Source organism: Elaeis guineensis, chromosome 3 (genome assembly GCF_000442705.2).
Source record: "Elaeis guineensis isolate ETL-2024a chromosome 3, EG11, whole genome shotgun sequence".
NCBI classification, from domain to species: domain Eukaryota; kingdom Viridiplantae; phylum Streptophyta; class Magnoliopsida; order Arecales; family Arecaceae; genus Elaeis; species Elaeis guineensis.
In genome coordinates this window covers 94349511-94376117 of record NC_025995.2, presented here as the reverse complement: position 1 = coordinate 94376117, position 26607 = coordinate 94349511, and the positions used below count along the sequence as shown (strand labels likewise).

The 26607-nt window shown below is 41.4% G+C and overlaps 3 protein-coding genes across 3 annotated transcripts; 1 reads left to right on the top strand and 2 right to left on the bottom strand.

The window, feature by feature from the left end:
* Window positions 1-451: 451 nt before the first annotated feature.
* LOC140856282 (uncharacterized) lies at window positions 452-6974 on the bottom strand. The gene is made up of 5 exons (XM_073253396.1): window positions 6160-6974; window positions 5266-5650; window positions 5131-5220; window positions 1934-2091; window positions 452-707 (listed from the first exon to the last, which is right to left on the bottom strand). Exons 1-5 carry the CDS (start codon window positions 6972-6974, stop codon window positions 452-454), a joined length of 1704 nt encoding a protein of 567 aa, XP_073109497.1.
* A 5840-nt stretch (window positions 6975-12814) lies between these two features.
* Window positions 12815-14714, top strand: LOC105041955 (uncharacterized). Its single transcript, XM_010919030.4, has 2 exons — window positions 12815-13901; window positions 14001-14714. The coding sequence occupies exons 1-2, from the start codon at window positions 13298-13300 to the stop codon at window positions 14078-14080; spliced, it is 684 nt and encodes a 227-aa protein (XP_010917332.1). The 5' UTR covers window positions 12815-13297; the 3' UTR covers window positions 14081-14714.
* A 967-nt stretch (window positions 14715-15681) lies between these two features.
* LOC105041956 (uncharacterized) lies at window positions 15682-25771 on the bottom strand. The gene is made up of 12 exons (XM_010919031.2): window positions 25562-25771; window positions 25261-25381; window positions 24782-24862; window positions 23159-23275; window positions 22866-23057; window positions 22628-22765; window positions 21922-22412; window positions 19351-19450; window positions 17690-17749; window positions 17521-17613; window positions 17322-17441; window positions 15682-16369 (listed from the first exon to the last, which is right to left on the bottom strand). The coding sequence occupies exons 1-12, from the start codon at window positions 25633-25635 to the stop codon at window positions 16025-16027; spliced, it is 1932 nt and encodes a 643-aa protein (XP_010917333.1). The 5' UTR covers window positions 25636-25771; the 3' UTR covers window positions 15682-16024.
* Window positions 25772-26607: the final 836 nt, after the last annotated feature.

The following is a 26607-nucleotide window of genomic DNA, read 5'->3' as shown; positions in this document are numbered from 1 at the left end:
CATTACCTGGGGTGAACCATAAGAGGCCACGCTAAAGGAACCCCTGATGAACGATCGCTTGGAGCAAGATTTAGTAATTCTGCGTGGCTTCAAAGTCCCAGATTTGAAGGAGCTGCTATCGGTCCAGACACTATTTAATATTAGCATCAGTCAGGCCGCTCCCCAAGGTATATGTAGGTCAGCTGCTTAGACTTTGAAATCTTTTGATTTTCGTTACTCCTACCCTGATAATCTGAACATTTTGATTGTAGAACTGGTTGCTGGGAAGAGTTCGAGTCCATCGAAAAAGGTCCTATGAAAAAGGATAGCTGAGCCCATGGGTGAGTGGAGTACTTGTGTCAGAGTTGGGAGTCCTGCACAGCCAACCTAAAGTCAGAAGAATCTGGGCCTCCTCATGCCGGCAACTCTGAAATCGTGTGGGTGCATGGTGGCTCATCTGCCACTTTGGCTATTACGGGCAACCGAGAGGCTCAGGTGGATCAAGGTTTGGAGGAGACAATTCTGAGCTTGTCTGCTCGTCCAGGTTCACCGGCTCAACCAGTATCTCCCATTGTTGTCTCTCCTCAGGCGAGGCGACAGCTGAGGTTGCCAGTGCATCTGGAGCTGCATCGACCACTTTGAGGCTCGAGGCTTCAGCCTTAAGGGACGCTAGATTGGTGAGTGAGTTTCTCTCTGGGATGCTTCTTCTTGCTGATGCAAACGAGCTGCTAAACGTCCCTCGAAAGGAGATGAAGAAAGCTGTTGTGAACTATCTCATTCGAATATGCTTCTTCCTGCAATTTCATTTACTTTGTATCTATACTTAGTGTTTACTCACAAGGGTCATTTCTTTTTTTTTTTTACCAGCTCACCCATTATTTGAATGGGTACATAGAGAGTTCCCATGAGCTCATGAAAAAGAAGAAGAAGTTCGAGCTCGAGGTTGGGATGCTCAAAGGAGAAGGCTGAAAGAGAAGTTGGAGAAGCCTTCATGAGAGCCGACCTACCGATAGGAGAGCCAAAGATGCTGAGGCCCCATTAAGGGGAGCTGTCGAGAAGAACTCTCGATTGTTGGAGAGAATAAAGAAGCTTGAGACTCAACTGGAGGTGGCAGAAAAGAAGGCAGCAGAGGCTGCTTTCAAAGCTGTTGAAGACTTCCGAGCCTCAGAGGAGTATGAGGATGAGAAAGTCGAATATTTTATTGATGCCTATGATGTTGGAAAGCAGTCAATCTGGAGTAGAGTCGCCGTCAAGCATCTAGAATTGGACTTGAAATTTTTAGATGAAACCTAGAGTCCCACCACAATGGATGTCTTCGTGATAGGTGCCTCAGCTCTAGGCACTGCCTTATAGCCTTCTTGTTTTTCTTTTCATTTGTAGTATGACCCTTCATGGTCATTGTAAATACTTAAGAAGAATAAATAAAATTTATCTTAATCATACCTTATCTTTTTCACTTGTGCATGCCAATCCGAAGAGATTATTTGTTAATGCCGCTTTGTAGCAATTAATTAATAATACTACTCCGAGATGAGTAGTCGAGTGATAATTTCATTCTGTTCTTTTAATACGGATGATCATGGAGCATGACGGTCGCTAACTTCTCTGATAAGGTTATATCTGGGAGAGAGCACAGGACGTGTAAAGATATACCACGTTACTATGCCCTGGTCTACGAAGCATCGTCAAGATTTATTTTTGATAATAAGAAAGTATGCCATTAATTGCTTGATGGATAGCCATGCCCTTTTCGGCCATTGATTGACGATTGATACAGATGTTGGTGTCTATAAATAGAGGTTATTGGGCGGAAAAACTTAATCTCCCATCTTCTTCCTTCGTAAAAACTCCTCTCTCTTGCCATGATGGCATTGCCCCTGCACTCCCCTTTGCATCCCCCTTTGCTGTGGGTGAAGGCCAGGGTAAAGGAGAGGTGGGCCTTTATAAGAAATGCCTGAAGAAGGGTGAGAGCCAGGAGCGCAGGTCCGTCTTCCTCTCGTTGGGCACCTTCCATCTCACGGTCCCCGCCAAGGCCCAAGGGTCATCACACCCCTCAGTTTGAGCAGATTCCTCCGAAGGTCCGAACTCGCTGCATTCAGGAGTATCGAAACTCTATGGAGTTTAAAAGGGAGATCATTGACATTACCATCAGTGGATTCATCGATGGTTTTAAGAATTGTAAGACCCGCCTGCTGTAGATAATACCGTATTTGGAGCTCCACTCTTTTCAGTCTGGAAATAGTGACAAAGAGGCTTCTTCATCAGATGAGGACTGAGCCTCCTCATTATTGAGCTGGGAATCGAGGAGAGTGTCCACCATCTGATCATTGCTTCACCTATGATGATGAGAGCTCTGGACTAGGTTTGCCGGCTGGCGGGGATCTGCTTCTGGACTGACATGATCTTCTCTTTGTGTGTAATATGGCACTGAGAATGTCATATAAAAGAATCTTTTCTTTATTTTTTTTATCAAGCGGTGCTCAAGGCACCCATCTTTTGTAAATATTTATTTCTTACTTTTGTCATGCTTTTGTGTCGTATCTATTTTTATATTTCTGACTTAGCGTACGGAGGCTAGCTCCAACTTAGGGAGCCCAAGATGATTTTAGTTGCATGTGGTTTCGATCTTAAGCATTTAGACTCGCTCCAATCTAGGAGTCTTGACTAGATAGTGTCTCGAACCAACCTGCAAGCCATTATGTGCTGGGGCAGATCGAGAATAACTGAAGAAAGTAAAAACCACTTTGCTCAAAAGGTAACTATTGCTCAGTTTATTGTGAGAGTTGCTACTCATCTTCGGCTTAGATCATGAGAAGTGGTCTATGCTCGGCTCGTCTTATAAGTGGCAGGCTTAGCTCATCTTGATCTGAGAGACAGCATGTGCCTGCGACATCTTGTACCTACGATATCTTATGCTCTCTTCGATAGTGTTCTGAGGGTCTGGCTACTTAACCTTCACGAGAGGTATGTGCCTGTGGCATCTTGTGCCTATAACATCTTGTGCCCTCCTTGGTGGCCTTCTGAGAGTCTGCTTAGTTAGCCCTCATGAGAGGCATCATGTGCTTGCGGCATCTTATGGCCACAGCATCTTGTGCTCTTCTCGTCTTTGCACGAGAGGCAGCGTGTGCTTGTGGCATCTTGTGCCTACGACATCTTATGCCCTCCTCGATGGCCTTCTGAAGATCTGGTTAGTTAGCCATCACAAGAGGCATCATATGCTTACGGCATCTTGTATCTACGGTATCTTATGCTCTTTTCATCTTCGTACGAGAGGCAGCATGTGCTTGCGGCATTTTATGCCCTCCTCGACGATCTTCTAAGGATCTGGTTAGGTAGCTCTCATGAGAGGTATTGTATGCCTGTGGTATCTTATGCCTACGGCATCTTGTGCTTTTCTTATCTTCGTCCGAGAGATAGCATGTACTTGCAGTATCTTGTGCCTACGGCATCCTATGCCCTCCTCAACGGCCTTCTGAGAATTTGGTTAGTTAGCCCTCACGAGAGGCATCGTATACCTGTGGTATCTTGTGTCTACGGCATCTTGTGCTCTTCTCGTCTTCGCGCAAGAGGCAGCATGTGCCTGCGACATCTTGTGCTCTCTTCGACAGCCTTCTGAGGGTCTAGTTAGTTAGCCCTCTGGAGGTCCCTTAGGATCTCTCTTTGCTTCTCGTGCGACTTGGGCTTTGCAGAGGTCTTGTAAGTTGGCCCCGCCTCTAAGTCATGGAGGTCTCTCAAATTATCCTCCATTAAATCGATGTAGTCACGGCTAAGAAATCCTGTGAAGTTAACTAGAAAGAGATTCCTTCATGCCAGTATTGAACTTGAAGACTCATTTGTATAAAAAGATGTTACAACATCATTGATAGTACATATGAAGGTTAGCTGAATTCTGTGGCCTGAAAATTAGCATCCTATCAAGCTGTTTGAGCTTGTAAGTTTTAGGGCATATTACTTTATCCACTTGATAAAGGCCTTCCCAAATGGGTGGCAACTTCTCCTGCTCAGTGGGCTATGAAATCTCGGTCTGCTGTAATATCAGATTGTCAGCTCGAAATTTCTTCAATTTAACTCGAGAATTGTAATATCTGGCCACGCTCTAATGGTAGACAGCCATTCTTACGGTAGTGTGCTCTCTACTCTCTTCAATTAAATCAAGGTTAGCCCGTAGCCATATTGAGTTGGTATCTTCATTATACTTCTCGACTCTAAGGGAAGGAAGTCCAAACTCTATTGAGATAACCGCTTCAGTCCCGAATGCCAAGTTAAATGGGGTCTCATCAGTTAGGATCCTCTGGGTGGTCTGGTAGGCTCACAACATATGGTAAAGCTCGTCGACCCATGACCCCCCAGTTCGGTTGATCCTGGCCTTTAAGCCTTCAAGATGGTTCGGTTAGTCACCTCTACTTCTCCATTCGTCTGTGGATAGCCAACCGAAGTAAAACAATGTTTAATCTGATATTCTCTATAGAACTCATGGAGTTGGATGCCGTTGAACTGTCTGTCATTATCTGTGATCAATATCCTAGAGAGATCGTAGTGATAGATTATAAATTTTCAGATGAAATTTTTTATTTTGGCTTCTGTTATGTGGGCCAAAGGCTTGGCTTCGACCTATTTTGTAAAGTAGTCGATGCCTACCAAGAGAAATTTGTATTGAGCCGACGTAAAAGAAAAAGGACCAAGAATATCTATCTCTCATTGGGCGAATGGCCAAAGGGTGTTGATAAGAGTCAAAGATGCTGTCGGCTGATGCTGGATATTGAAAATCCTTTTGCAACGATCATACTTTTTGACAAATTCATCTGCATCTTATTGCATGGTGGGCGAGTAATATCCTTGATGAAAAATCTAATAGGATAGGGACTTACCTCCCAAATGACTTCCACAGATGCCTTCTTGGACCTCCCATAGTGCATAATCCATCTCGGACGGATGCAAACATTTCAATAATGACAGGGAGAAGGACCGCTTGTACAGCTTGTCATTTGTAGAGGATATAACGGGCCGCTTGCTTTCTTACTTTCTGAGTTTCTTTGCGATCAGATGGTAGCTCGTCTGACTCAGATATTTGAGTAGATGATCGATCCAGCAGAGCTCTACATCAATTTATGGAATAGCGAAAGGCTTCTCAAGGCTCGAGATTTTCAATACCTCGAAATAAGTTCTCTCCTCCCAGTCGATGTGTAGCAAAGTCGTCAGCTTTGATAGCACATCTACCTTGGCGTTGCCTATTCTGGAGACCTGCTAAATATCAAAGCTCAAAAAGGTCAAGGTTAAGTCCTTTACCTTTTGGAGATATGTTTTCATGTTCTCCTCTCGGACTTTATAGCCGCCTTTGATATAGCCAACCACTAGCTGGGAGTTGCTAAAGACCTTTAGATGCTGGGCCCCTGCTTCCCTTGCCACCCTGAGGCTAGAAAGTAGAGATTCATACTCTGCATCATTATTAGTGGTGGAAAAGTCAAAACGTAAAGTGTATCCCACCACTTCTCCTTCAAGATTGGTTAAAATGAGTCTAGCCCCTACTCTCATCGCAGTTAACAAGCCATCCACATGCAGCGTCTCGAGCTCTTTTGGGTCAAATCCTATGTCTACCTCCTCGTCTCTCAAGCTTTCGCCAAACCCTGGGTTCTCTCCTTTTTTTGAACTCTCTGCAACCTTTGAGTTCTCCCTATTTGGAATGGTGCACTCGAGGATAAAATCTGCCAACGCCTAGGCCTTGATGGAAGGCTGCGGACGATACTGCACGTCCAGCTCAGCAAGTTTCAAAGATCACTTTGCAATCTGCCCCGAGGTATCTGGATAGTGGAGAACCGCTTTAATTGGCTGACAGTAAGCAGCACCACCGTATGAGCCTGAAAATAAGATCGCAACTTCCTCACCGTGATGATCAGTATAAAAATCAATTTCTCAAGTTTAGAATATCTGGTCTTTGCATCTTAGAGGACCTTGCTGGTGTAGTGCATAGGCCTTTGCACTCGTCCTTCCTCTCGAACTAGGACTGAGCCAACTGCAATAGGGGAGACGGCGATATAGAGAAACAACTCATCGCCAGGCTAAGGCTTCGAGAGCAACGATGGAGAGCTGAGGTACTACTTCAATTCCTCGAATGCCTTCCAGCACTCAGTGGTCCACTGAAAATCTCATGGTTGTCTGAGGGTTTTAAAAAAGGAGAGACACCTCTCGATAGATCTGGAGACAAAGCGATTGAGCGAGGCAATCTTATCAGTGAGGCGTTGCACTTCCCCAATAGTCCTCGATGGTGCCATCTCAAGGACTACCTTGATCTTCTCGAGATTCGCCTTGATACCTCTTCGAGAGATCATGAACCAAAAAAATTTGCCGACGGTAACTCCGAAAGCATATTTCACCAGATTCAGCTTCATCCAAAATCGACAGAGAGTATCAAAAGTCTCTCGGAGGTCAGCAATATGATTAAGGGCAACTCGACTCTTGACAAGCTTATCATCAACATACGCCTCCATATTACGGTCGAGTTGATATTTTAAGATTTTATCTACCAACCGCTGATAGGTGGCCCCTACATTCTTCAAATCGAAGGACATCATCCTATAACAATAAAGTCCATGGTCAATGATAAAGATTATTTTCTCCTCATCTTTAGGTGCCATCCGGATTTGATTATAATCGATGAGAGTATTCATAAATTTGAGGAGCTCATGTCCGGAGGTGGCATCCACCAATTGATCGATCCGAGATAAAGGGTAGCTATCCTTGGAACAAATTTTGTTGAGGTCGATGAAGTCGATGCACATGCACCACTTTCTGTTTGCCTTCTTGACCAACACAATATTGGCTAGCCAGTCCGGATACATGACTTTCCTGATAAAACTGACCTTGAGCAGCCTGTCCACCTTCTCAGCTATGGCCTTTTGGCATTCTGAGATAAAATTTTGCTTCTTTTGCTTCACCAAACAATAGATTGGATCCATCCTTAGATGATGGGATATCACCTTCGAATCAATACCAGGCATGTCTATAGCCGGCTAAGCGAAAAGATCCACATTCTCTTGTAAAAGAGCTATTAGCTGGCTTTTGGTTACCTCATCCAAGCATGAGCAGATCTTCATAGTTCGGACAAGGTTCTCCTTCTCCAGTGGGACATCTAGGAGGTCCTCGATCGGTTGGAGACGCCCTTTAATCAGATCATCACAAGTGTCCAGCCCTATAGGGAGCTCAAGTTGGACCTCTGTCTGGGTCAATTGGCCCTCTGCTTGGAGCTTAGCGGCAAAACATTCTTAGGCCATGGTCTTGTTGCCTCGAATCTGCCCCAGTCCATGCTTAGTCGAAAACTTTATCATCAAATGGTAGCTTGGTACGATAGCTTTTAGAGTCCACAAGCTCGGATGGTCGAGGATTGCGTTGCAGGCTGAAAGGAGCTTAACCACGAGGAAGTTAACTTGAATTATTGTTCGCTGGGGTTGAGTGCCCACGATAAGAGGCAACTTGATCATTCCCTCTGGGACCACCAAGATCCCAGAGAAATCTTGGATCGGGGTGTCGAATCTACTTGGTTGGTCAGGTGTGAACCCCATCTAAGTGAAGACAGAAAAGTATAAGATATCCATCGAGCTTCCATTATCAATAAAAATATGGTGTACATTAAAATCAGCGATATTCACTGTTACAACCATCACATCATTATACAGGGCCAGTACACCTTCTGTGTCATGCTCGGTGAAGATAATAGCCTCCTCCTCCTGCTCATCCTCAAGCCTCAATCTCTTCATCTTCAAAGCCTCCGCCGACCTAGACGAATCCCGAGTGATCATGTGGATCTCCCCACGGATGGGTCGCTCTTCTTCCACCGCCTGTCCCCCTACCTATCGTCCCTCCTGTTGCACCAATACTGGTTGTGGCTAAGGCAGAGGAAATGGTTGTTGAGGTAAAAGAAGTGATCGTTGAACTCTTGGGGGTCAACGTTGAGGAGCCACCCTCCGAACAAAGTGATTCAATAGCCTCTGTCTGATGAGTCTCTCGATTTCGTCGCGGAGCTGATGGCAATCTTCAATATCATGGCTGTGGTCATGATGGTAAAAATAATACTTATTGAGGTCGTGATGGTGCTCCGACTTCATCCGCACTTGCTGAGGCTCAAGTAGCTCAGGCCGCATCTGCATCAACACCTCACTCTAGTGAACGGTCAGAGGTGTGTAGTTATTGTAATGCCTAGAAGGTGAGGGCTATCTATTCCTCCTAAGAAGACTTCGAGACCGATGATTTTGGCCCCTGTTTTTCTATCTCTAGAATGGAGATCGAGAGTGCCGATGGATTTTCTCTTTCCTCTTTGGGGAATGCTCCTTATTTGACCCTACCGCAACATAACTGACAGGAGGATCATCAGCAAAGGCTTCCTCCATGCGAGCATACTTCTCCATATGGGCAAGTATATCCGAAAAATTTTGGAAATAAATTTTGGTGAATGACTTTTTCAAGTCATTCTTCAGTAGGCCATCCATCATCATAGCCATCGTAGTTGATTGGTCCAGATCACGGACCTCTAGGATCGTCGCGTTGAATCTATTCACAAAAGCACGGATCTGCACATCCTCTTTTTGCTTGATAGTATGGAGGTAGTCAGATCGCCTCTGTTGTTGCCGGTTGCTGACAAAATGACCGACGAAGGATCAGCACAAGTCTTCAAAAGAATGGATTGAGGCTGACTTCAAGTTTGAATACCACTGCCGAGCGGTCCCCTTAAGGATTGGAGAGAACACCTGATAGAGGATTGCATCTATGCTCCTTAGAGGAGCATTATCGCTTTAAAGGTCTTCAGATGATCAACGGGATCGGTGGTCCCGTCATAGACCTCCAGCTGAGGTAATTTAAAGTGCAGGGGGAGCGGCTCCTGCATGATTCTTGGGATGAAGGGCGGCTTGCTGTTGAACCCCTCGTAAGGCAACGCCGATGAATTATTATTGTTGAGAGCATTTTCTATCTTCTTGTCTAGTTATTGACTGAGCACCTGGAACCACCTTTCGATGTCAAGATCTCGGATGGTACAAGCCTTGAAGTATGGAGGAGAATGGCGACTAGGGGTTGAATCATACCTTGATCGTGGGCTTGGGGATTGCCGCCTGGCCGATTGGGCCTTAGGGCAGCTTTGATGAGCCGACATTCTCTCCAGACTTCGAGGAGGCACCTACGGCTTCGGCTAAAGCGGCGGCTATGGGATCGAGCTCTGTAAGGGCACCACCATGGGAACTACAGGTTGCACCGCTAGAGAAGGTGCAAGAACAGCCTGAGCAAGTTATGGCACCGTCTGAAGAGGCGCAAGAAAAATTTGGACTGCCTAGACTGTGGTCGTCAGATTCTAGACTTATTGAAAAAGCTGGTTGAACTGGTCAGTCGTGACCAACACTGGTTGGGCCAGTTGGACTGGTGGCGAAACCTCTGACGCCATTGGCTGCACTTGGTTATTGACCTGGCCTATCGCCTGATGAGAGGCGACGGCATTGGAGAGTCGGGAAGATGTTCATCTAGGAGCCATGATGCGAATATAGGCCTTTCCTCTATCTATTGCTGCTCGAAATCGGTCGAGATCGGAGGGAGGGCGATTGAGCCTCGCGCAGGGTTGCTGGTGCTGGAGTAACCTGCAAAATAAATCCAAACTGAAGATTGTGGCTCCAGTGAGGATCCTCCGATGCTCAAGTCAGATTCAGAAAATAATGAAACAGCAATGAGCTCTCTGAGAGGAATTGACTGACTTACCTAGTCTTTGAAGCTCTGATGATTTATATAGAAGACTGTCAAACAGCTGGTTGCACAGCTGTGAGATCGTGTGATCTCGAGATTGCAGGACTGTTCGACATGCCATTGTGGACGAGATAGTTTGGCTTTCAATTGCTCCCGTGAGATTGGAGGGAGTCAATTACGCTTGAGTTGATCCATACGGGGTGGACAGCTATCGCACATATCGAAGAAATAAGTTGACTGAGACAATAAGGGCAGCTCGTATGCTAAACTGACTCTGCAAGTACCTCAGCTTTGTATAACGGTTGGCGGCCGTGGCAATAGCTTGGCAACTTGAAATAGCCTATGACATCATGCCGATCCAAATGTTCGCAATAATTGTCGATCCGAGACACTCATAGTAACTACTGTAACACATGATTTAGCAATATAAAAAAAATTAGCTAATAATTTCTATAGCTTTTGATGTCTTCCACATCTTGCTAAGATTCACTAAATGCATGGAAAAATAAAAGAATTAATTAGTCTTCACACTGCTTGTGGGTGCCCTGGACGTGCTCCAGAGTCCAGATGTAATTTAAATTGTAGATCGTGGATCTGAACACCTATCGGTAAAAGAAGCATGCACGGAAAGAGCCTGCAAGTTGATCTTATTAAACCAGATCACAAATCTAAAATTTAGGAATTGGAAGCTAACTTGCCACGTGAGCTTTCTTTAAAAAAAAAAAAGGAAAAAGAAAAAGAAAAAGAAAAAGAAAAACTTTTCCCTGTGAACTAGATGCTGTTTATATTGCGCAAAGCCATTAAAGATTGGAATATTTACTTCTTGGTCTTAGTGCTAAGAATCTTAGGAACATAATTAGGAAGACTAAAATGTATCATCCTCTGAAATTGAAATATAAAAATTTAATTATTTTAAAAATTTTATTTTATTTTTTAAATTTTTATTTTTATTTTGAACTTCAATTCATTATAATTAAATCATTCAACTTTTAAAATGTTACAATTTTTTCCTTGACTACTACTTCCGTCTAAAGACTGCAATGCAAATGGTCACGTGTCATCACATGACACTTAGTAAAAACTGATGTGAAATTCTAAACTCCTTCTTCTTCCTTTTCCTCCTCTTCTAGCTAGAGTTTAAACTTCTTTTTTTTTTTCCTTTTTCTCCTCTTCTAACTAAAGTTTAATTTTTTCTTCCTCGTTTTTCTCCTTTTCTTGTTAGAATTTCTACTTTTTATTTTTCTTCATTTTGATCAACCACTACCTTCTCCAAAATCCATACCATTTATACCTTCTTCTAGATATTTATGGAGGCAGAGGTACCGATAGTAGTGTAGGAGATGGTGGAATTTTAGAAGAGATAATGGTAAAGAGGAAAGGATGAAATAGAAAATAAAAATTTTAATTAGAAGGAGAAAAGGAATAAGAAAGAGTTTACAAATTTGTAGTATGTATCATGTGACAGTATGTGACCATTTTTATCACGGCCATTAGATGAAAGTAGTAGCTAGAAAGAAAATTATAATATTCTAAAAATTTAATGACTAATTACAAGAAATCGAAGTTCAGGATAAAAATAAAAATTTTTAAAAAAAATTAAAATTTTTAAAATAATTAAATCAAATTTAAAATATGTCTTCATATATATTTGGTGACTTTCTTCTGCTAACCTTCACTCATTTGTATGACTACAACATCTTGATAGGGTTTAAATTTAGAATGTTCCTCTAGTTCCGAGGATACTTTGTACTGCATGAATTAGCAAAATGTTATTGGTTAACTAAATATACGGTCAAAATCTGAATAACATTATTTTCAAAATCAATAAAGCTCAACTAACATATATCAACATATTCTAAACAACGGCAGTGTGACTGACGACATAGGATTTGGGTTTGTGATTTGTGGATCCGACTCGAAATCAATGATTGTGGGTAGAAATCATCTCTTTGAGACAATAGTACCTAATGTGAAGCTATAGGTTGTCTGAACTGGCATCTCATCATCGGGAATGACACATCCATGATGGTGGGATGAATTCAATTATATGCAAGGGCGAATGCCACCCATCTATTATTGTGGGATCTTTCTGGACTGCTATTGGGTCTTCCTGTGCATCATACATATTTATCGAGAGATAAACAGTATGATGGGTTGGGTTGTTTTTTTCGTTGTATAGCATTCTGGAGAGGGTTTTGTATTGATATGGGCGTAGTTAGGGTCCGTTTTAAGATATTTTATTTTTTGATTTTTTTATTATATTTTTACAAGATTTATGTGAGTGTTTGATCCCTTAATTTTATATATATATATATATATATATATATATATATATATATATATATATATATATTGCATTTGGCAACATTAGTTGATCGCCATGCGGAGTAACTTTTCATATCCTTCGTTGGTGTTTAGCCCAACTTTTTATTTTTCCATTCATGCCAGTTTCTTCATCTCTCACTCAAATATCTAGTGTACGAAAAACGATCCAAAGTGTCTGGCAATAAATTAGAGAATCTAAAATATGTAGTCAAAATTGTTACCTGTATATTAAATGAAAAGGGAAGTACCTTGGGTGGTAATTGAATATCCTAGCCAAATGACTATAACGGTCAACAAAGTTAGGGTAAGTGTTTATAAAGCATGTAACAGAATATATATTTGCACGAGATAATGTTCCCCCAAGATTTATTTTGCACGAAAATTTAAATTATTTTTTTATCTATTTGATTACAAAACCCATATGAGTTTTGCATGTCCAAACTATTTTAGAGTAATCTAAAAATTCTGTAAATTCAGCCATTGGATTATTAGCGACCAATAACCTTCGAAAAATCTCTGGATAAATCCTAACTCTTGAATTATATAGAAAAAATATCCAGTGACACCACATCAAATCTATAACAAATCAATAAAAATCTTTATATTTTATCAATTTCTATGTATTTCATCAATTTTTATAGGCAATACCTCACACTACCCCTCCATATTTTATCTATTTTCAACCATTGATTGGTTTATTACAATGACGACGTTTGTTACAACGGTGACGTGGTATCACCGTTGCAACGAAAATTTACTCAATTATATGGCTGTCTGTGTGATTTGGTATTAGTTTAGCATCCCTAATCCAGATTTAGAATGAGATGAGCAGAGAATCCCTTGGAAGCTAATATCCTCGGAGAATCCCACCATTTCCGTGGTGCCCTTCCGCTTCCACCCCACCAATATTAGTCTCCCAAACTTTCCCGCCTCCTCCACCACCCTCCTAATATAGTTTGTGTCCTCGAAGCCAAGGAGCGGTGGGCATTGCAGCCCGGAGTAACGGACGCCACCTTCTTTATTATTAGCCTCCCACCCCCACCTCTCCTCCTTCCATCAAGAAAACCCTTTTTTCCCCCTTCCCCATAGTCCTCTTTCTCCAACCCTCAAGTCCTCCTCCTCCTCCTCTCTCTCTTTCTCTCCCCCCTCTCGCGCGGCCGCCGGCCACCTCATGTTCCTCTGAAGCGGGGGAGCAGTGCGGGCTAGGACTCGGCCTTTCCTGCCTCTCCAACCATTCATTCTTCTTCCACCGAAGGAGGAAGGAGAAGAAGAGACGATGAAGAACCACATGAGGGAGCGCGAGATGATCTCCTCGTCGTCGTCGGAGAGCGAGGTGGAGGAGGAAGAAGTGGTGGTGACCGAGGAGCCCCCGCCTACGTGGGAAACGGCGAGAGGCGTCGCCGGCGTCGGCGGGCGGAAGAGGCTGCTGACGAAGCAGCTGTCGATGCGGGAGACGACGAGGGAGGCCAAGTGGGAGAAGCGCCGGTGGCAGATCCTGCACCGGAGGCAGATGACGGGCGATGAGTCGTCCCCCATCAACGGCGGTGGGGGGAGGATGAGCAGGCTGGGCTCCAGGGTGAGAAGCCTCACGGACGAGGACTGGGACGAGCTGATGGGCTCCATCGAGCTCGGCTTCGGGTTCAATGAAGAAGATGGAGGTCACGATCTTTGCGACACGCTGCCAGCTCTCGACCTCTACTTCGCCGTCAACCGCCAGCTTTCCGACCCCAAGCTCCGGTCCTCGCCGAGCCCTGCGTCCACTCCCACTGCCACGTCCTCGGCGTCGACGGTCAGCGGCAGCCCAAGCCCGAGCAGCCCCCACGAGCCCCACCAGCATTCGCACTCTTCCCCCAGCGAGGCCTGGAAGATCTGCAACCCGGGTATTAATATATTAATCCTTTCTTTCTTCACCAAATGTTTATCAAGTATTAGTTTCTCGTTTCGAGTATGTGTCTCATTATTTTGGTGCAATGGAACAGGAGACAGTCCTCAGCATGTGAAGACGAGGCTGAGGCACTGGGCACAGGCCGTGGCTTGTTCCGTGAGGCAATGCAGCTAAGCTTCCAAACGAATACCACAATTGCTCTTCCTGAGGAGTGGGGGAAGGAGGAGAAAGGAGAGACAGGGCGGTTTTGTTTGATCTCATAACCTGAAGCAGCAATTGTCCATAGCCTGACTTCTTCTTCGCCTTTTTACTTCGTGTTTCTTCTTCTTTCTTCTACTTTGTTGTGTTTCTCTATCTCCAGTTCTTCTTCTGCTATAGTATCAGCAAAATACAACAGCGGGAAATTAGAAAGACTAAGCCTACCGGCCACAACTCTTCCTGGCAGGAGGAGAACGAGGGGAATGACTGCAGTGAGAGCCACTCGCAGAGGCCGCCCACTAGGCCATTGTCACTGCACCAAAGAAAGATTGGACAATTGAGTATGAAAGAGGGAGAGAGGTATTGTAGGAGGAGGTGGTGTTGTTGGTTCTCCGGGGCGGTCAAATGGTAGGCCATTGTGGTCCAGCGGCAGCGGCTGCGGCAGCAGCAGCAGCAGTAATGGGGAAGAGGACGGGCGCTATGAACGAGCTAACAGATTTGATTTGATTTCGGGGACAAACAGTTGTTGGGGTGCAATTTTTCTTTCTCATTCCAAATGTTACTGAACTTATTTCTTAGAACTAATGCAGCTTACATTCTTAATCTTGTATGTCACAATTTGCTATATATTTTGGCAAGAATTGATGCTTATTACCTGATTCATTTCACACATCACTGTTTACTCCATATTTTAAAATTTTGGCAATCACATGCACAATTTTTTGCGATTGATTTTTTTTGTGCTTATTTAGATATTTTTTTTGGTGTTCGCGACATTATCTGATGGTTCATGTTGGGCGATTTTGTGTACGTCTCCATTTATAGATAATTATGCGAGCCACTTAGGTTTTGGAGGCTGCGTCAATAGAGTCATCACCATGCTGTAATGCAGCTAGAGTAACAACAGTACATCTGCATCAGATGCAAATCTTGGGCATCTCATTCCATCGCAAGCATCAAATTATAGACAATGGTCATCACACAAACACCCTTATCAACTAGCCTACTAATCAACAGACTAAAAGTGTGAAAACAATAGATTAAATGCCTGTTTGAAAATTTCCGGCAGAATAGGCTGGGATTGGAGGCAGCATAAAAGAAGTGGAAGATGGAGGGCGCAGAGAGTAGTCGTGCAAGCCGCCGCCTGCTGGACCAAAAAAAGACAGCGCAGTAACCTGATTTCCAAACTGGCCCTAAAACTATCATCTGATGAATCTAAAACACCAACAGGACTTCCCCTTCCCCTTCCCGAGGTGCTGCCGATAGGAAAAGCCCGTTTCTAACATGGAAGGTGGTATCATGATGGCACTTGACTCTCAAAAAAAATGATGAAAGTAACAACATGCAATTTTCTAAAAGTGAAAACGATAAAAAAAACAACAATCAGCTCTCTTTCCAATGCAAGAGTTTCAGAGACTTTTCGCATTATATATCTTATTACCCTTTTTATTGGATGCAAAGGTTCCACAAATTAATTATTTTACAACAAATACCGAGCGTCAATTGTGGAGTACAGACGTATATGAGCAACAAAAAGACTACGTGAAGGCATCTATCTGTTCATGGATTGAAGTATATCGAATCAATTGCTTGTGCAGAAACTCTTCCAGCGAAAGTATTCATACCTCCTGTAGCTTGGCTGATAATTATTTTCAGCGCTGGAATATCACATAGCTAAACACAGGAGTTGCCTTCTGTAATTGTTGCACACCTAGCATTTACAACTTATTTACAAGGAGGGGAATTCTCATCGGCTGCACCATTGTAACATATTGCTCTTCATCATTTGTTCATGCGTGTGTCAGCATGAGAATGACTATTCATAGGAATCTTAGTATGTACCTCCAATGGATGAGAATATCCTTGCCAATTTGTAACCTAATTCCTCAGATTCCAGATCTTCGCCACTTCAAAATCTGCTCAAACAGACCCACCTTTGGAAGAGCTCTGGGAGCTTTTGCTGTCAGGCAAGAAAAGGTACCGAAACCTTGAATCAAATGGGATGAGGCTAAAACTCCGAACACCAAGGAGTCTTTGTTTCCGCTGTGATGCAGAATCCCGAACAACAGTGACTTGGTCAGGGGTAAGGTAGCGACATATCCAGTCTACCAGCAGAGAATCCTCCACAACACCCTTTGCAAAACATTGCAGTAACTTTGGCACTAGCAGCTTCCCTTTATCACTCAAGCCTATCGATGCTCGGATATAGTCCCTCATTGACTCTTGAAGTTCTGCATGAACATTGTCAGCTGTGAAGATTCTTACCTGCATTTCAGATAGATCAAGATCATTCCTTTAACTTCCAAGAGGAAAAAACATAACTTGATCGAACACGATGACTAGCTCAAAGGATTTCTAAAAGAACATCAATTCAGAAGGATAACATCACTGGTCTAAACCATATTGGCAAGAGTAGCATTACGAACCAAAGAACAGCAAAATCATTTTAGAGACCCTGACAAGGTAAAATTAACCCTGCTTCAGAATGTCTTCCTCCCAGATCTTCCTAAGCCACCAGAAAATGTTTTGATAAGAAGACCTACTAACTAAACTGACAAATTATTGCCCTCATCTTCATCTGAAAGTCTCACAGAGATAAAGGTTCGAGAACTGAAGCATGAAGTCAAATTTTCCTACATTCCAAGTGAAGGTTTTAGATCCTATGGGATGAAGGTGTCTTGATTTCTCCATAGAATGGGAGGCCCCACTGTCCCATCTTGTCTCGAGATCAGTCCCCAATCATGCATTCCACTAGACATCCTCTTTCTTCCCTTTTTCTTTCCTTTCTTTCTTTCTTTTTTTCCTTTTTTTTTTCTCTTTCTTCCTTCTTTTCTTTCTTTTCCTATACCTTCCATTCCTTCCTTTCTTTTTTTCTCTTTTCTTCTCCCTTCCTTTCCTTTTTCTCATTTTTCTTCTTTTTTTCTTTCATTTTTTCTTTTCTTCATCTTTCGTTCCCTTCCTTCTCTCCTTGCATGGATAGGTTTCAAAGTTCTAAACCCATCAAGTTTGGTCTCATTTTCTCATAGGAATGGGATGAGACGGCCATGACACCCCCATCCCGCCGGGACGTAAAATCTCATGCACCGTTAGGAATTCAAAGCAAACATTGACAAAGAAAATATTAATTCCCAACAAGAACAGAAGTCCAATATCATGAAGTTTGGATATTAAGTTATCCCAAAAAGGAGCCACTGAAGTTAAAATCTAATCAACTTACTGCAGGTGAAGAATACATCCCACAACTAAGGGCAAATACTGCCAGAGGCTCAGGGCTGTTAACCGAATACTTCCTGTGCTCCTCAGAAATTTTAAATTTATGAAGAGCCAAAATCAAAGCCTGAAAATGACACACATTAAGTAACAGCTATATTAATGCAAAGGAAAAGGACCTAACAATTTAAAGACAGAACACATACTAGTTGTGGACGAAATGCTGGAGGCTTCATCTTTAAAATGACAAATTCAATGTCAGCTGCACTAAATGACTGGCCACCTATCGTGTAAGATACCTGCAGCCATCACACCATTGCGTCAATATATTCTGCAAACTAGATTGGCAAAAGAGGAGAAGTCAATAAGTCAAACCTTCTGCATTAGCGAAAAAAGCTTGATGTCGCTTCTAGGAACTCCATACGCTAAATATGCCTGACAGATTTTGAACAACATTTGTTTTAGTACGTGTCCTTGAAAGCAATCAATGAAAAAATAGGATCAAGACCATTCAACGGCTTCATTAAAACAAATGAGAGCTGTATTGACCTATACTGACCAGCCATAAATGACAGACAAGAGCATGGAATGCATATGGTGTAGCCCAAAATAAGCATATGCAACTTCTAGTGTCGAACACTAGAGCCATCATATGCAGGTATAACATCATATTAACATCCAATGCGAAGGAAGAGCAAGTTTGCTGAACAATAACCACTAAGACATAGAGGTTTCATAAAAATTGTACCAGGTTCTATTTCAATTTAAATGGTTAGATAAAAGAAATATTGCCATTTAAGATTGCTTGCATTAGAGTGGTCATTTTCCCGCACGTTACTTTTCTTTTGGTTTACACACACACAACCAGATGCCAAGGATGGAGCATTTTCATACTTGAAGTGGTCAGGATTTCTGGAAATATGTCAGTTGGAATTTTTAAGCAAACATCCAACTCCTGGAATCAGTTTCATCCGAACAAAGTTATCATATGGACAATAAACAGAAGGAAAAGAATTCCTATCAGAGAGATTTAAAAAAAGAAGTGTATACACAACATTCATGACAAGAGACTGCAGTGACCAGGTATACAGAAGATAACAGGGTAACCTTAAACTTTACGCTTAGCTATATTTCAGCTTGATCTTCCTTCAAGGAATCTCTCCTTGTTCTTTTTATTTTTTGTCTTATATTTACTAAACCAAATCTTGTGAAAATTCTGGTTACTATCATAGTTGCATCAAAGAACTAGGCTTTGGTGCAAAAGTAACACTATTCTAACCTCCATTGCAGACAGCAACAACAAGTTTTAGAAGATTTAGATGAGATTATATGCAGATTTCATAAAACCAAAAGCTTGAACTTGACCAAATCTCACTCTTTTAGGTAGTTCTTGTGAATTTTGTTTTGCCACTCCCTTCCAAAGTCATATTTTTCGTTCTCGGCCAATGTTTGAGCTTGAAAAATGAAAACAGAAACAGCATCTCAGGAAGACATGTGCTCAAGGACAGAACTGTATATAAATGAAATTGTTTGTCAAATAAGCATACCGAGCCCATTAAACAAGTAATCTAAATTCTGGAACGCAGATATTTTTGAAGGATTTCGAATGAATATTAAGCGGCAAACTACCAGGCAGGAAGACAAAATCTTCATATTAGTTGCCCGTTCAAAAGGAGTCGTATCAAATTGTGTCACTATTTACATCAATGTTATAAGTCTTGGTCTCAGATCCCATAACCATATATGACCAATATGGGTCCGTATAGTAGGATGCCCACCTACTGATACACCATACACTGTTGCAGTTGCCAGCACTTGTATCATGTGCCAATATAGGCGCATATTGAGGCCCCATACTACACTGGTACCATACTGGGTCAATATGATATGCTTCATACTGGCCAATACAGCTTGGTACTCAAAACCATTACTTACAGTCTCAATTAGCAGTATGTTTCTTTTTTACCCTAATAACAACTTGCACCAAATCAAACTTTATAACAGTAGAAGGTAGAGATTGCTGGTATGAAACATACATGCATTATCAAGGCATTATAAAGGTTGATCCAAAATGCCAGCTTCTCATTGTGGCTCAAACAAGCTGGGTTCACTTCCGCTAATTGCTCCACAAAAAACCTGCAAGGAGCATAGACATAATAAAAAAGGATGTAAGCATTTATTGCAAACATCTTATCGCAGATATGCTTTCTCATGAATTATGTAAGGGGGTCTCGAAATAAATTTAAGATTAGCAACACATTCATCAACCCAAAAAACTGCACATACCCAAAAAATATAAAGAAAAAAGAGTACGCAAATATGTGATTCTAAAAATAAATGATTACCTAACACAGGCAGACAACACGAGATAGCATGGCATCAAAGATATACAAAATATCACTGCGTAATTTCAAGATGAGCGATCTCCGACTCATAATCAATATATTTTTACTCAAGATATGCCAAACAGAGGTAGGTCCTGAGTGGAAAAAAAATTGCTAGCAGTGAAAGAACTAGACTTGAAAGTCAGATCTTAATTCAAAATGAAATTACCATTTTACACTGGTCTCCCATTCCTATGTCATTTTTTTCTTAAAATAACTTTCGGTCTTTCATGCATAACTCCCAAAAATACTAAATTTACTAAAATAAATTACAGCTTACTAATCTCATCTTGCTTCTGTGATTCTTGGAACTTCTACTAGAAAAAAAGCACTTTCTAAATTGACCTTGCATATTCTTCATGAACTAACACACAATAATTTATGAATCTTTCTAATTAGGATTAAACTTTTCCCATATATTACATGTTTTTGTAATCTTTTTTCAATTGTACATACTCTTTTAACCAAATAATGAACTTCCCCTCACCTTATTTCACCCTGTATCATGACATTTGTTAACTCAGAAATCTTAATAATCAACTACAACTTTAACTCAAAAATTCAAAAGGAAAATATCTGCATGGTTTTACTGCCCCACAGAAAGTATAGATGGAAAATTATAAACAGCTGTTTAGACAACTAAATGACCAGCATCCATGTTTATAGAAGAGAAGTGTTTAGTCATTAGTCAATTCAATTCTTACATACAAGGTTAGCTCATGAACTGGTCGCTAGGTTGCATAACACATTGGTGGGTTGCTTTTTTGCAGCCAATAGGAGGGGGATCCAAGGTAGTGGGAAGAAGGGTAACAAGTTGGAGAAAATGTTGACAACCACAACACCTGAAATCAACCTCGACCACCACCTCTTGACTGGGGAACCTTCTTGCCATTCTGTTTTCTCCTCACTCCCCTTTTTCTCTACATCTTGAAATTTTTCCTTTTCTTCTCTTCCCTCATACATTTTAAGTATCTGTTAGAAGCTATGTTTTTTCCAATTATTTGCATATACAAGCTGTCAAGCTGTTTCCTCAAAGAAAGTTCTTCTTTTAACTCAGATGCTTAATGGCCTGACTAGCCATTTAAACTTCTTTTCGTGTAAAAAGGTTGGCTAAAATATAATTGTTTCATGATGCCATGAGATAAATTAGTTGTTACTACTAACAGACATGTCTGATGGGCATCATGAGAGTACTACAGATATATGAGAACATTGCAAGATGTCAACTCAATTAATACCATGATATACTGATATTTGTCCATGATTCCACTGACACCAGGATTGACCCTAAGAATGTCATTCTGTGCATCTGTTATTGATAACCTGACAGGTCACAATTGGATCTGTCCTCCAAGAATCCATTCCTAATGGAATGCAAAATATATAACTGAGAAGGCAAAGCATAGATAATAAAACAACATTAATTGGTGGGAGGAGCTTAACTTTGCAGGTTATTAATAGAGTAAGAAAGAAGTTATTATATGGAATTGCAATGCAAAGCTTAATATCCACAATTTGTGCAGTTTTAGGTAGGCAAATTTAAGATACAATTCAGCAAGCACCAAATGACCACAACATAGCAATGGATCTTGATAAAGTTCCCTCATACAAATAGAAAACCAATTGTCTTTGAAGACTTGGGATATTGGGTAGTAAGAAGTTAAAATATATATAGATGAAGATATTATGAAGAGGATAAGGCTTTAGAGGCAACAGGTCCCAGAAATAAGCACATCAAGAGTTCTAAAAAAACCCATTCAAGAATAATCGGTAAATAACTAATTTAGAATCATTTGTCATGTGCAATACAAGCCAGAATTGTTCTTCAGATCTTATTCAAAGGTCGTCCTATTCAAAATCATGTGCTACTATTATCAGGAGGCTCATATGGGTTAAGCAGTTTTATAGGTGATGCAAATACCAGACCTCAATTTGAGCTTTAAAAAAAGAAGTAAAGAACTTTCCCATGTAAAAACAAACAGAATCTGTAAATATAATCCTACATGCCCCACATAAAAATTGAACTTTGTTAAGGTCCTTTCCATGAGAGATCTTTCAGAGACTTGTTGCTGAAAACATATCAATGGATATTTCATGATCTTATAAAGTGAAAAGACCACGAAATATATATCAAAGGAATCAGGTGGTTCATTAGAACCCTTGTCCAATCAACAAAAGTAGCATGAATTTATATCAATTTTCACTAGAAATAAAACATCCAACCTGAACTTTTTGAGAGCCTCAGCAGCATATTCTAGCTGTCTCTTTCCAACAGACATCCATGACACTTCAGCTGCCATGCCATAACTTCCAATATTTCTCCAATTCACCTTCCCATTAACCCTATAAGGATCAAACATATTTGCTTGATCCATTACGTCATCATTGCGCTGTAACTCAGCTGAAGGACTTCGTAAAACTGAGGGCATTAAGGATGAATCTGAGAAAGATGTCAACGAAGAACGGGATAGGTGCCCAACTGGTGAAGATGAAGAAGGCAAACACTCCGAAGAAGCATACAAAGGGATGTTTGATGATTCAGATAGACAAAGAAAAATATTTCTCATGCATCGCACCATTTCTTCCGAAAGCTGATTTGGGTTCTGCAAATGGGTCTTCTTTACAACATTCTTCTTTATATCCATTGCATCAGATGGTTGAAGAGAGCCATTGTGTTCTTTCCCTTCCTTACACCTACTGCATGATGCCATTATCTGTAAAACAATTCAACTTCCAGTGTACATGTTACAATTTTATTTTTCTTGTAATGGAAGAGAACGTATTAGAACTATGTTTCCTAAAACTACTGCAGTGGTATCATGAAAAAGCACCTGGATGGTACATCATAAGTTTTCAGTCACCACCAGTATGAGACAAAGCAAGTAGGTCTTGGATATAATCAACTAAAGATAATATAAAAGAAGCAGACCTCTTCCTCGGGGTATTTGTCCAACAATCTGCTGACTGGGGTTAACTGTTGATCTCCATGGCCAGATAAATTATCTTGTCTCGGTGAATGAGATATCTGACTTCCACCAAACTTCGAAACTCTCAAGGAAGCAATGTGCTGATCAGGAGACCAATTAATCATCAGCAACCAGACCCAGGAAGATCAGGACAACACCTGTAGAAGAATGTAAAGCAAAGACTGAAAGAGTATTATATACCTCCTCCCATGTATAACCAGAAGTTGAACATGTTTGTTCTGGTGATAGTGATGGTAAACATCCTAGATGGGTTTCAGCAAGGCGCCTCTCATTCCTCTCATGATAAAGACGAATATGCAAGGCAACCAACTCCTCTTCAAGTTTTGAAACTGTGATCTCCAGTGCAGAAATGTTGGCCAGAAGCTCCTGAGCCTAAACAAGTGTTTCATGATAAATACTTATTTCACAAGTTAATAAAAAATTAATACCTGAGAAACAAAAAAAACAAAGTAAGTGCAGCATATAAAACTTACCTTATCAGGAAGCTTGGAAGGAGAGTTCAATAAAGGAGCAGCATTATGTGCTACAGCATTTGCCAAAGCCACATGCAGATCAATCTCTTCTTGAAGCTGCTTCTGCAATTTTTGAACCTGCAAAGTGATGTTAGTCACTGCTTATGTCCTTAACCTTTTATGAAAAGTATAACAGAAAACAGAAACAGGCCCCAGATGGCACAACACAAGTAAAAGGAGGACCTATATACCATAATGTAGGAACTGAAATAAGATGTTGTGCTCCCATCAACCAGAAAACATGCTTGACCTTTGACTATATACAATCTTGATTTTAAGCTAACATTGCTATGAATTAATTAATATAACTATATTCAGTATATTTATTACGGCAGACACAGGATGAGATCCCAATCTCAACATTTTATAGCTCTATCATGAACTGATTTCTGTAAGAAAGGTGCTGCAGGTTGGATGGCTCTCAGAAGCTGCATCCTGCATTCCAAATTAAATCATGTCTTACAGCATACAAAAATTGATCACAAGCAGCCGGAGCTTAAAGGTAATTGACCATTTGTTATCATTAAAGTACAGTAAATCAAAATCCATTCCCTGAGAAGCGACACTTGTAAATTAATTATTCATTAGACTAAATGGCAGTAGAAATCCATCAGGAACAACTATTATTCAAGTCTAGCGATTCAAAGTGAAGACAAATTATCCAGAGGCAAACAAATTCAACCATTGTTATTCTTGGAATCTTTAAATTTTGGGATAATTTCCAGTTGGGCAGACAGAAAGGGCAAGAGAAGAAATCTTAACAGATACAAAGACCACTCATGGTGAATGCATGTGTGAAGCCTGATTCCATTACATTGATAAACATGGATGAATGGGGATAATTGGGACAAGGGGGAACATTCAGCATAATCTTGCTCAGTAGATGTATTGGTTATCAGTATGATAGGCACACTTGAGTCCTTGAGATAATCATTTTTGCAGGATCTTCTGGACATGCCAGAAATTTTAAAGTGAATAATCCCAAGGTTTTCATTTCAGTTCGCCAATGAAAGATGAAATTCATGAACAGGGCAGATCTTGTGGGCAAAAGACTGGTTTATGCAAAAATAATGAACTCAAGCCTAAATAGTATATTTTAATTCAACTGATTACGTCTCAGTTCCAGACTTCCAGTCACTAGAATAACCAGCAACCGGCTCTGTCTTCTTTACCAGATGGATATGATTTATCAAAAAAACAACTAACTTGATTCTGGCTGCACCACAAAATCAAACTAAGAGCTAAGCCTGCAAGTTCCACACAGACATAAAACGCGGATCTAATATTAAACTAGTCCTGCAGATGGATATCAAATTGCAATTGTCCTAAATATCTAATACCAATTTAAATATGTTGCATGGACACACTTCATAGGATGCTCCTACAACAGCGCCACTATATTATCAAAAAGATTATCTAGTCAACTTTAGCATGCAAAGACCTTAATATAATTGTCCACTGTGCGGCTTTACCTATCTCCCTTCGCCACTTGACAATTTATGACAAAGACAGCATCATTCAGACATATAAGAAAATTTTCTTCTAGTTCCTATAGAAATAGACGATTAAGGACCGCACACTTACTTCTTGCTCAAGCTGAGACCTGTAGCAGCACATCTTGCCACCCTTCTCACCTCCCCCTCCACTGTCATTGCTCTTATCATCCTGACAAAAAATCAACAGAAATCAGTCTCCCAATTATACGTCGGCGATCGATGGGTATGCATACGAGGAATCAGATCCGTAAACATAATGCTTCATATCAGCAAAATACAGTCAAAATTATGGCAAAAGCAACCATGGGTCCAGAATTTTGTTCTACATGCCGAAATTTAGATGACATGATCCCAGGGGACACTATTGGCACCGACATGATTAACATGACCTGTCTATTCGACAACCCCTTTCCCTTCCTCCTTTAACGATCAACAATCACAAATAATTATAAGCAACTATCCAGTTAAAAAGATTTTTTTAAAAAAAAAACATAAACATATCATTGGTTAAAATAAGTGACAGAAGTTTCTTCCAAATTGAGCCAAAGAGATCGATAGAATGCCGACCTCTGGACCAGAGCAGCTAGCGGAGCCGTCGCCGGAGGGCGAAGTCGACGGATCGGAGGTACGGGATCCACCACCATCTCTCCTACCCCGCCTGTGCATCGCCTTCTGAATGGAACTTCCCCTGCGGTGGCGCCCACCCACAAATTGGCACCACAGAGAAACAAAAGGGGAATTCAGAGCCAACACCAAGGAGAACAGACACCAGAGAATTCCAAGCAGCAAAATGGAACAAGCAAAAGATACAAAAGAAAAGGAACAGTGGGTAGCGAGGGATCCGAGGCGGGGGAACTCCATGGCTTACAGATTCACAGGGAGGATGACGCCATGGGAAGCATACATTTCATGCCCCAGCGCCTCCGCTTTCAGGCACAGCATCTCTTCTTCCACACTCCTCTCTCTCTCTCTCTCCCCCTCCTTCTACTTCTACTCCATAAGCCAACAACTGTAGGGATTATAAAATAATCTTCCTCTTATTCCAAGAAATACTCCCAGTAGACTTGGCCCGGGACCAAGTCACTGGGATAAGAGAGAGAGAGAGAAGGGGGGCGGGAATAGAATGAATTGTGGGGTGCGATTCTAATAAGGGGTCTTCCCCTCGGGTGTTCCACCAGTGGAGCTCCAAAGTCCAAAGAAGAGGACAGACGCCGAATATAAAAATATGTGGGGGGTGGGGTGGAGAGGGTGAAGTGTGAGGGGGCGGAGGAGAAGGCGGTGGGTGAAAGAGGCCCAACTGACAGGTCACGGCACCCCCAACCCCGCTCTCTATATCTCTCCCTCTCTCTCCTCTGGAGCAGTATATCTTTCTCGTGGGTTTTGGGATCTCCGAAGCCAAAGACTGCCTTTATTCCAGCTTTCACTAAAGCGGCATCGGTATTTACGACCAGCCCAACATCCAGTGGGAGGATACAGGATGACCAAAATGTCCTCATAACACCAAAATTATGATCCACATTTTGGTATTTCATTAAGGTCTGGCTTGGAAAAGTAAAATATAAAAGATGAGAATGAAGGCAGTTATCTTGCATTTATCCCTGGAATAAATGTCGATCGTTAGCAAGAAAAATGATCCGGTCACAGTTCAATCAAATTGGACGTAACCTGATACAAGTTCTAACTAGAGATCAGCAGTACCTGCAGTACCATCTCTCATTTATCATGCCCAAAGAATCTTTATTAGCGAAAAAAACCAAGCATAAAGAGGAAGGTATTTTTGTTTTTTAATAGAGCAATAACCGCCACCGCATGTCGGTTGCACTATTGCACAGTAATGACATGGGGATAAAAACTAATTGATCCAAACAAGAAAAAAAAAATTATCTCGCCTATTTTCACTTCAGCTTGAAATTT

Excerpts from the sequence above, each read along its gene's own strand:
- LOC140856282 (XM_073253396.1), bottom strand. The coding sequence starts at position 6,974 with ATGCCTGGTATTGATTCGAAGGTGATATCCCATCATCTAAGGATGGAT. Across the intron at positions 5,221-5,265 it reads TGAAAACATATCTCCAAAAG|GTCTCCAGAATAGGCAACGC; the intron begins GTAAAGGACTTA and ends GATATTTAGCAG. Across the intron at positions 2,092-5,130 it reads AGGAGAGAACTTATTTCGAG|AGTTTCGATACTCCTGAATG; the intron begins GTATTGAAAATC and ends TAAACTCCATAG.
- LOC105041955 (XM_010919030.4), top strand. The coding sequence starts at position 13,298 with ATGAAGAACCACATGAGGGAGCGCGAGATGATCTCCTCGTCGTCGTCG. Across the intron at positions 13,902-14,000 it reads CTGGAAGATCTGCAACCCGG|GAGACAGTCCTCAGCATGTG; the intron begins GTATTAATATAT and ends GCAATGGAACAG.
- LOC105041956 (XM_010919031.2), bottom strand. The coding sequence starts at position 25,635 with ATGCTGTGCCTGAAAGCGGAGGCGCTGGGGCATGAAATGTATGCTTCC. Across the intron at positions 24,863-25,260 it reads CTAGCTGCTCTGGTCCAGAG|GATGATAAGAGCAATGACAG; the intron begins GTCGGCATTCTA and ends ATTTTTTGTCAG. Across the intron at positions 17,442-17,520 it reads CAGCATTTCGTCCACAACTA|GCTTTGATTTTGGCTCTTCA; the intron begins GTATGTGTTCTG and ends TGTCATTTTCAG.